The following is a 10,368-nucleotide window of genomic DNA, read 5'->3' as shown; positions in this document are numbered from 1 at the left end:
TGAATTTGATCACGTGACATAAATTACTATGTGGCCGCCATTTTGGAGCCGCGACAATACAATTTGTTCAGTTTTTCTCAAGTACGGAGCGCTTTTAAAGAGGTAATGTGTCTCACTGAATCAACAGAGTACTGATCTTTCAACATTCCTTGCAGCTTATATGGTCTTCTACCTTGTGCATCAATGCTGTGTAGTTACGTATGATCGTTCGAATCCGCGAAACTAGCTCCTTTCCTCTCGCTGATAAAGCTGCACTAGTGACTTTCGAAATTTGTTTCGTACTCTGCGTTCATCCCCAACACAAAGTCACATCTTTTGTGATATTTGAAAGTACTGATATGATGGATTAAGAATAAAGATAATGTTTGACACATTTTCATGTGGCGACTTGATTATAGTTGTCTGACTCACATCACTGAGAAACCAAGTTGCAAGTGTCCAGGGTGTTTCTTGATATTGGGAAAATATAGACGTGTTTTTTGTTTTTGGTGTGTGTGTGTGTGTGTGTGTGTGTGTGTGTGTTTAATTTTTTTCTTCTTTTCTTTATTCCATGAATACTGGAACAGGACAGCCGATCCCATGAAACTGACCCATATAACTAGCTGCTGTATTGCCACTATAGGCAATATCCACATTTCTTCCTCTATACTTTTTCCAAGCAGTATATTTATTAGACTGTAAACCTATGTGATTGAATTCCAAAGCACCGATTGCACACACACACACACACACTTTTAGATATGAACACATAAAGCACATGCACATGCACAGTCAACCAACCAACACTGCAAGCAATGAATGAGATAATCTTAATGCTAACAGTAATGTGTGACATGAATTACACTTTTCTGCCTTACAGCTGTACAGTAGACTGACACTTAAGTACAATGTCAAACTTGAACTGAGCAAGCCGAAACATAGACACTAGAATTGAGATATTAGTGTCTCTGGCTGAAACAACCATTCCAAAGAAAATTATGACAGTTCATATCTATAGTCTAAATATGTATTTTCATTCAGCTGTTTGTGACCAGAAACAGAGAAACAGACAAGACCAGAAACTGCATCTGACTGCTCAAGGGAAAAATTGATCACAACTACTAAACTTAGCACAATGCAGACATACAGAGAAACCCAAAAGGAAAACAACACACACACACACACACACACACACACACATGTACACCATGCAGCTGGCAGTCATGAACACACATGCTTTCTGCTCTAAGTTATAATTCCAACGGCAATTTTTTGGACATAAGAACATAAGGTCTGTGTGTTGGGGTGGAAATTAAACAAGGTTTAAATTTGAATTAATTAATAAGGATTATGCCAAAAATACAGCACAGTTTTAGTTTGATGAGCAGCTGTGTGGTTGACCAGTCTCACTGAAAATTTGCTGCCTTGTGAATACAGAATAGTTTGTCCATCAGTTGGCAGCAAAGCTGGTGTGATCAGAATGGATGCTGTATGGCCCTTTCAGAGGATGGACACGTTCATCTGCGGGACGTGCCAAGGGGCGTTCAACGACATTGAGGTGTTCATGCAGCACAAGCAGACCGGTTGCTCTCGCCCCCCACCAGACGTTATCCAGGTACATGTGGATGGGTCAGGGGAGGTGACTGAGGTGACCGGTGCTGAAGGTGTCATGGGTGGGTACAGATTCCTTTGTCTGCTTCCTCATTCCTTAGAAGTTAGCTGCAGTATGTGTGTGTGTGTGAGTGCGTGCGTGCGTGTGTGTGTGTGTGTGTGTGTGTGTGTGTGTGTGATGTGTGTGCGTGTGTGTTACATCACAAGGGTAGAGTCGGTACAGTCTTGTCTTTCAAAGGACTGGGCCCTAAGACACGCCCCTCAAACAAGGAAACCTCGACTGAACTAAGACCCCAGCCCTGAACAACATGACATGAAGGGCTTTGTTACCACTAGGTTGTTGAACTCAGCTCAGGGGACTGGGCCCCATCTTCCTTCGCCAACACATGGTTGTTAACCAGTTCAGTGCCAGAGAATTTTGTAAAAAAAAAAGAAGAAAAAAAAGTGCTCTCCCCTTGCCAGGGAATTTTGAGGATTCAGGGGTAATAAATCACAAAAAAATTATAGCACAAAAGCTATGGGCGATACAGAAAGAAAGTAAATGTTTTTGTGAAGGAAAATGAGTGTAGATTCTGCTTCTGGGCTTTTTACACACCCCCCCCCCCCCCCCCCCCCCATTTAGGTTGATTGTAGGTAACTGTTGAGGCATGTAAAGTCAAGATAATAATTTTTGTGGAACAAAAAAGTCTAATTCCACCTCTACATAATGACATCCATAAGGAAAAGAAACAAAATACAGTTAGAAATAGCATGCCTATTGTCAGGTTATACCTGCAGAAGAAATTAAAACAGGCTATAAGTGTATGAAAACAAATCACAGCTCTTGCAGACATGTAAGTAAATCACTGTCCCAGTAATGACAAAAGTGGGTAAAGTCAATGTATAAGGTCAATCACAGTCCCAGAAACTGAACTGGCAATCTTTTTGACAGCAGAGAGCGTTTGCAAGTGAGAGGGTGAAGTTCTTTGATGATGTTCACTCCTTTCAAGTTGCACGTGGGCCATTAAATTGTCTGCTGTGTATCCGGCTTGCCACCTCTTCAAACATCTCTCTGATTCAGCTAAAAAAAAAAAAAAGCGTTAAAAACAAAAAGCGCGTGTTTCACGGCCAGTGCAGGTTCAGCACTGCGTTTAGTGAAAATTGTGGGGTATTGGAGGTTGTCGATTGCCTTCTGTCTGCTTTGAAATATGAGTTCACTCTTCCCAAAAGCCATGCCCCCTTGATGACCTCTGGCTGGCATTCGACCTATCATCTTACATCACTCCTCTCCCTCTCCTTCCCTTCTTCCAACACTGGCTGCACGTATTCTGTCAGTCATAGCCACTTGTTCAAAGACGCTGTCTGATTGGATGGATGGACTGAATTACCATGAAATGGGCTGTCAGTTTCATAACTGTCGTTGTCAATCACCTTCCTTTTCAAACCAATCATCTGACAAGAGAGATCCTTCTCCATTGCGAAAGCTGTCCATAATCACAAGCAGAGCTTTCAGAATTGTGTAAATCTGCTGACTGTGACTATTTGCTTTACTGGACACAGTTTTCAATGCATTTATTTGCACATGATGCAGCCCCCTTTTCCATGTGCGTATCACGTGGTCAGTTAGCAAATTATTATCGAGTAGAAAGAGGTCTTCTACCTGATGTAAGTTCATTTAAATAGTATTTTTTATAATCCAGACACATCAAACTAACTGTTCAGAGTCTGTTTATGTGAATTGAACCAAACTCCAATGAAGGAAAAATCGGAGCATCTGCAGGACATCAGTGGACGTCTTATAGGCGCTATGGCAATACTTTCTGTAGGACGTCAGCTGATGTCTTATAGGCACTCTACTGGTTAAATTCAGGGCATTGCACCCCACCTTCTTAATCCTGTGCCAACACAAGGTTATTGAACTCAGCTCAGGGGACTGGGCCCCACCTTCCTACGCCAACACTAGGTTGTTAAACTCACCTTCCTATGCCAACACACGGTTGTTAAACTCACCTTCCAATGCCAACACTAGGTTGTTAAACTCACCTTCCTATGCCAACACTAGGTTGTTAAACTCACCTTCCTACGCCAACACTAGGTTGTTAAACTCACCTTCCAATGCCAACACTAGGTTGTTAAACTCACCTTCCTATGCCAACACTAGGTTGTTAAACTCACCTTCCTATGCCAACACTGGGTTGTTAAACTCACCTTCCTATGCCAACACTAGGTTGTTGAACTCACCTTCCTATGTCAACACTAGGTTGTTGAACTCACATTCCTACACCAAGCCCTAGACACACTGCTGTAAAAGGTCTTGGGACCTTTCACCTTTGACCTTCACTGTGTGACCAGAGGACGTCAGCTCCACCTCACCAGGCACCCTGGCCTTCCTGAACGAGATGAGCGGGGAGGGTCAGCTGACAACCATGCATGGACAGGGGGGGGAGGGTGCCACACACACCTACATTATCCTCAATGAGGGCGATGGCGCCATCACTGCGGAAGCGATGCAGCTGGAGTCGGTGCCAGTCACCACTGCGGGTGGTGAGGATGGGAGTGGAGGGGGTGCCTTGGTGCAGGCGTCCTCCGTGGTGTCGGTCGGCGCTGGTGAGGCGGGTGCAGCCGGTGCAGCCATGGCTGGTGCAGGGGATGGAGAGGCTGTGCTGAAGAAGACTCCAGGTCAGTAGTCTTTGTTTTCTTTTTACCCATTGACTGCTAAACTTTGGTGAAATGAAATCAGTGTACCATGAATTAGAAGTGCAAGAACTACTTTTTGTGAACATGACAGTATTGTGATTGATTTTGCTGAACAAAATAATGCAGTCCCAAATGGTAAGAGTCCAGATAAAGAATGGTGTCTTGACCTGTCACTCCACTCAGTCAGGCAACAGCCCTCACTGACCAGCATACTTGTCAGCAGCAGTCAAGGGGTTTGCATTGGAATTATTTGACAAGTTAGAGGAGAGACAGGGGATGAGGAGAAGGGGTGGAGGATTTTTACTGATTATAATTCATCCACATACATCAAAGTTACGTGCATTTGCATGCACACACGTGTGTGGACGCACACACACACACACACAGAAGTTTTTTTTTCATATACTTGTTTATTCTGCAAAAAATACATGCAAAAGCAGCCTTGGTTCTTTTTTTTTCTCCATCTATGATCTTGGCACAAATAATAAGCTCAATGCAAAAATTAAAATAACTGTTACCCACCTGCATCTTTTGTTTGTCATTTCGCTTTACAACAAAATTAATTTTGATCAGGCCGACGTGGCCGGCGACCCAAAAAGCCAGGGGAGATAAAAACGGAGCCCATGGAGGCAGTGGCATCCACACCTGTGAAGCCCCAGATGCCAGAGAAAGGTAATGATGATAATGATGATGATGATGATGATGATGATTATGACACATGTGAAGCCCCAGATGCCAGAGAAAGGTAATGATGATAATGATGATGATGATGATTATGACACTGTGAAGCCTGAGATGCCAGAGAAAGGTAATGATAATGATGATGATGATGATGATGATGATTATGACACATGTGAAGCCTGAGATGCCAGAGAAAGGTAATGATGATAATGATGATGATGATGATGATGATGATTATGACACAAGTGAAGCCTGAGATGCCAGAGAAAGGTGATGATGATGATGATGATGATAATGATGATTATGGCACTGTGAAGCTCGGATGCCAAAGAAAGGTGATGATGGGGCTTTGAAACTGAAAATAAAAGGATGGGGATCAGTGGATCCTGAATATTGATATCCAGTGTGTGTGTGTGTGTGTGTGTGTGTGTGTGTGTGTGTGTGTGTGTGTGTTTGTAGTTTGTGCGTGTGTGTGAGTGTTTGTGTATGTGGCTGCAAGTCTGGTGAGGGTGAGAATGTGTGGAAACTCAGCAAATTTTGGGAAACAGCATTTATGATGATAATGAAAATGGGTATTTATAATCTGCTCTACCCCATTAGCACAGCATATATGATGGTAATGAAAATGGGTATCTGTAACCTGCTGTACCTCTTTAGTACAGTATGTATGATAATAAAGAAAATGGGTATCTGTTACCTGCTCTACTTCTTTAGTACAGTGTGTATGATAATAATGAAAATGGGTGTCTATAACCTGCTCCTCTTTCCTCTGTACAGCATGTATGATAATTATGAAAATGTGTATTTATAACCTGCTCTACCTCCTTAGCACAGCATGTATGATGATAATGAAAATGGGTATTTATAATTTATTTAATGTAGGGAAATTGACCAAAGACCTGATTGATCACACAAACAGTGAATGACAAATGTTGAAGGGAAGCTTACCAAAGACCTGATTGATCACACATACAGTGAATGACAAATGTTGCAGGGAGGTTTAACGAAGACCTGTCTCATGACACATACAGTGGGCTGTGTGTTGCTGTGGTTCAGATAATGGAGTGTGGAAAATGTACTGTGTTCCAGACAAAGATGGAAAGCTACGCTGCCCAAACTGCCATCGTGTGTTCAACAAGGAGCGTCACTTCAAGACACACAAGTGTCTGGCCAGTTCTCTTTACATTGACATCAGCAAGCGGGAGGTGAAAATTGATTCAGGTAAAGACCAGAAAAACAAAATGTGAAAATGATCATTGCATGGCACAATACAACAGCACAGCACAGCATGGCACAATAGAAAATTTCACAACAATACAAAACTTCACACAGCACAATACAACACAGCACAACATAGTAAAGCAGAACACAACACAGCATAGTACAACAGCACAGCACAATACAACATAGTACAATACAATACAACACAGCACAACACAGTACAGCAGAACACAATGCAGCACAGCACAGCACAGCACAGCACAATACAACACAGCATGGCTCAACACAACATAGAATGTCACAATATAACACAGCATGGCACAGCTCAACCGAGGACAATAGAACACAGCACAACACAAGACAATACAATATTGCACATCACAATACAATGCAACAAATCACAGCTTGTCACAGCACAATAAAACAGCACAGCATGTCACAACTTGACACAGCACAGCATATCACAGCACAATACAACACGGCACAGTGTGTCACAGCAAAGCATGTCACAGCACAACAACAGAGCACAGCATGTCACAGCACAACACAGCACAGCGTATCACAGCACAATACAACACAGCACAGTGTGTTACAGCAAAGCATGTCACAGCACAACAACAGAGCACAGCATGTCACAGCACAACACAGCACAGCGTATCACAGCACAATACAACACAGCACAGTGTGTTACAGCAAAGCATGTCACAGCACAACAACAGAGCACAGCATGTCACAGCACAACACAGCACAGTGTGTTACAGCACAACACAGCACAGTGTGTTACAGCACAACACAGCACAGCATATCACAGCATGATACAACACAGCACAGTGTGTCACAGCACAATACAACACAGCTCATCATGTCACAGTACAATACAACCGAATGTGACAGCACAACACAGCACATCATGTCACAGCACAATACAACACAGCATATCACGACACAGCACAACACAGCAAAGCACAGCACAGCACAGCATGCCACAGCACAACACAACACATCATGTCACAGCACAACACAACACAACACAGCAGGCTACAGCACAACACAAGACAGCAGGCTACAGCATAATACAACACAGCTTGTCACAGCACAATACAACACAGCACAGCCTGTCGTAGCACAGTACAACACAGCTTGTCACAGTACAATACAGCATAGCATATCACAGCACAGTACAGCAGAATACAGCATGTCACAGCACAACATACAATACCGGCACAATACAAGACAGTGCAATACAACAGTGCACAGCGCAATACAACACAAGACAGAGACAACACAACACCAAATAACTCTGTCCTAAGTAATGAGACAACACAACACAACACAACGTAACACCAAATGACTCTATTATGAGTAATGAGACAACACAACACAACACCAAATGACTATCCTGAGTAATGAGACAACACAACACAACACCAAATGACTATCCTGAGTAATGAGACAACACAACACAACACCAAATGACTATCCTGAGTAATGAGACAACACAATGCAACACCAAATGACTATCCTGAGTAATGAGACAACACAACGCAACACCAAATGACTATCCTGAGTAATGAGACAACACAACACAACACCAAATGACTATCCTGAGTAATGAGACAACACAATGCAACACCAAATGACTATCCTGAGTAATGAGACAACACAACGCAACACCAAATGACTATCCTGAGTAATGAGACAACACAACGCAACACCAAATGACTATCCTGAGTAATGAGACAACACAACACAACACCAAATGACTATCCTGAGTAATGAGACAACACAACGCAACACCAAATGACTATCCTGAGTAATGAGACAACACAACACAACACCAAATGACTATCCTGAGTAATGAGACAACACAAAGCAACACCAAATGACTATCCTGAGTAATGAGACAACACAACGCAACACCAAATGACTATCCTGAGTAATGAGACAACACAAAGCAACACCAAATGACTATCCTGAGTAATGAGACAACACAACGCAACACCAAATGACTATCCTGAGTAATGAGACAACACAACGCAACACAGAAAGAGACAACACAACACCAAATAATAATAATAATAACACCAAATAATAATAAATGTGTGATGATGCAACACAACACAACACAATGCAACACCAAATGACTCTAGTCTGTGTGATGACGCAACACAACACAACACAATGCAACACCAAATGACTCTATTTTATGTGATGACGCAACACAACACAACACAACACATGCAACACCAAATGACTCTATTTTATGTGATGACGCAACACAAAACAACACAATGCAAATAGTCTGTGTGATGACGCAACACAACACAACACAATGCAACACCAAATGACTCTATTTTATGTGATGACGCAACACAACACAACACAACACATGCAACACCAAATGACTCTATTTTATGTGATGACGCAACACAAAACAACACAATGCAACACCAAATGACTCTATTTTATGTGATGACGCAACACAAAACAACACAATGCAACACCAAATGACTCTATTTTATGTGATGACGCAACACAACACAACACATGCAACACCAAATGACTCTATTTTATGTGATGACGCAACACAAAACAACACAATGCAAATAGTCTGTGTGATGACGCAACACAACACAACACAATGCAACACCAAATGACTCTATTTTATGTGATGACGCAACACAAATCAGCACAATGCAACACCAAATGACTCTATTTTATGTGATGACGCAACACAACACAACACAACGCAAGACCAAATGACTCTATTTTATGTGATGACACAACACAACACAACACAACACAACACAACAACACAACACAACACAACACAACACAACACAACACAACACAACACTGAATGACTCTATTCTGTGTGATGAGACAACACAACACAACAACACGACACGACACAACACAACACAACACAACACCAAATGACTATTCTGTGTGTTGACACAACACAACACAACACAACACAGCACAGCACAACACAGCACAGCACAGCACAGCACAGCACAGCACAGCACAGCACCAAATGACTCTATTCTGTGTGATGACACAACACAACACAACACAACACAACACAACACAACACCAAATGACTCTGTTGTGTGTGATGAGACAACACAACACAGCACTGAATGACTCTATTCTGTGTGATGAGACAACACAACACAACAACATGACACGACAAAACACAACACAACACAACACAACACCAAATGACTCTGTTCTGTGTGATGACGCTTCAGGAGACGAAGGGGAGCCTGAGGAAACAGAGGCGGGAGCCATTGACGACGACCAGGAGGAGTACAAGGCTCCCCCAGAGGCTGAGCATTCTGAGGACAGTGAGAATGTGGGGGAGGAGGAAGACAGTAAGGGGCAGAGAAACGCTAATGCCTTCAAGAACATTCAGGTCTGTTCTGTCACAGCACAACTCTACACAGCACAGCACCACATAGCACCACACTACACAGCACAGCATAGCACAGCACAGCACAGCACAGCACAACTCTACACAGCACAGCACAGCACAGCACAGCACCACACTACACAGCACAACACTACACAGCACAGCACAGCACAGCACAGCACAGCACTACACAACACAATGTGGGGGAGGAGGAGAACAGAGGGGCAGAGAAACACCAATGCCTTCAAGAACCTTCAGGTCAGTTCTGTTACAGCACAACACAGCACAATGCAATACAATACAATAAAGTACAATACAATACAATACAATATTTTTTTCACTTTTCACTCGCCACAGCAAGCACAATACTGCATACATCGGGGTGAAAAATATATTAAGAAAACAACACCACTTTGGTTCTTTCCTCTGAGTGTTTCTTTTTTGTGTGTGTTAGGCAGTGTGAGTGAAACTGCGTGCCTGAAGTGGAGTACCTTTTGCTCTTCAAAAATCAGCATGGTATAAGTTTGCCGACATCTGCTCCTAGTCTGAGAGGGTTGGTGACAAAAATAGAGTGGATATTGCCGGTATCAACCAACTGACTTAATAGACCTATCAAATAAAAGATCACTTTCTCTGCTTTTACGTGGGCAGATTTTTGCTTTGATATCTTTTACTCAATTTATAAAAACTTTGCTCAAAATTTACCTGATTTTTGATGCTCTGCTGCACTTCCAGACAAAATAAATCTTTCCATTGAACTCACCACTGAAAAGTTCATTAATTCT

General features: G+C 42.5%; 1 protein-coding gene across 2 annotated transcripts in view; it reads left to right on the top strand.

The window, feature by feature from the left end:
• Window positions 1–38: 38 nt before the first annotated feature.
• LOC143300559 (zinc finger protein ZFAT-like) overlaps window positions 39–10,368 on the top strand; it is a 48,989-nt gene continuing 38,659 nt past the window's right edge. Inside the window, exons 1-6 of one of the 2 annotated variants that reach the window (XM_076614315.1) lie at window positions 39–102; window positions 1,484–1,652; window positions 3,922–4,248; window positions 4,840–4,938; window positions 6,037–6,168; window positions 9,423–9,586. In XM_076614315.1, the coding sequence (XP_076470430.1) occupies window positions 1,487–1,652; window positions 3,922–4,248; window positions 4,840–4,938; window positions 6,037–6,168; window positions 9,423–9,586 (888 nt within the window). In that variant the 5' untranslated portion in view covers window positions 39–102; window positions 1,484–1,486. Of the gene's footprint in view, window positions 103–1,483; window positions 1,653–3,921; window positions 4,249–4,839; window positions 4,939–4,993; window positions 5,012–6,036; window positions 6,169–9,422; window positions 9,587–10,368 lie in introns of those variants that run through there. The other variant, XM_076614316.1, reaches the window with a different exon arrangement.

This window comes from Babylonia areolata, chromosome 26 (genome assembly GCF_041734735.1).
Source record: "Babylonia areolata isolate BAREFJ2019XMU chromosome 26, ASM4173473v1, whole genome shotgun sequence".
NCBI classification, from domain to species: Eukaryota; Metazoa; Mollusca; class Gastropoda; order Neogastropoda; family Buccinidae; genus Babylonia; species Babylonia areolata.
Note: the sequence above shows the minus strand (reverse complement) of the source record. Positions and strands in the feature narration are given on the sequence as shown.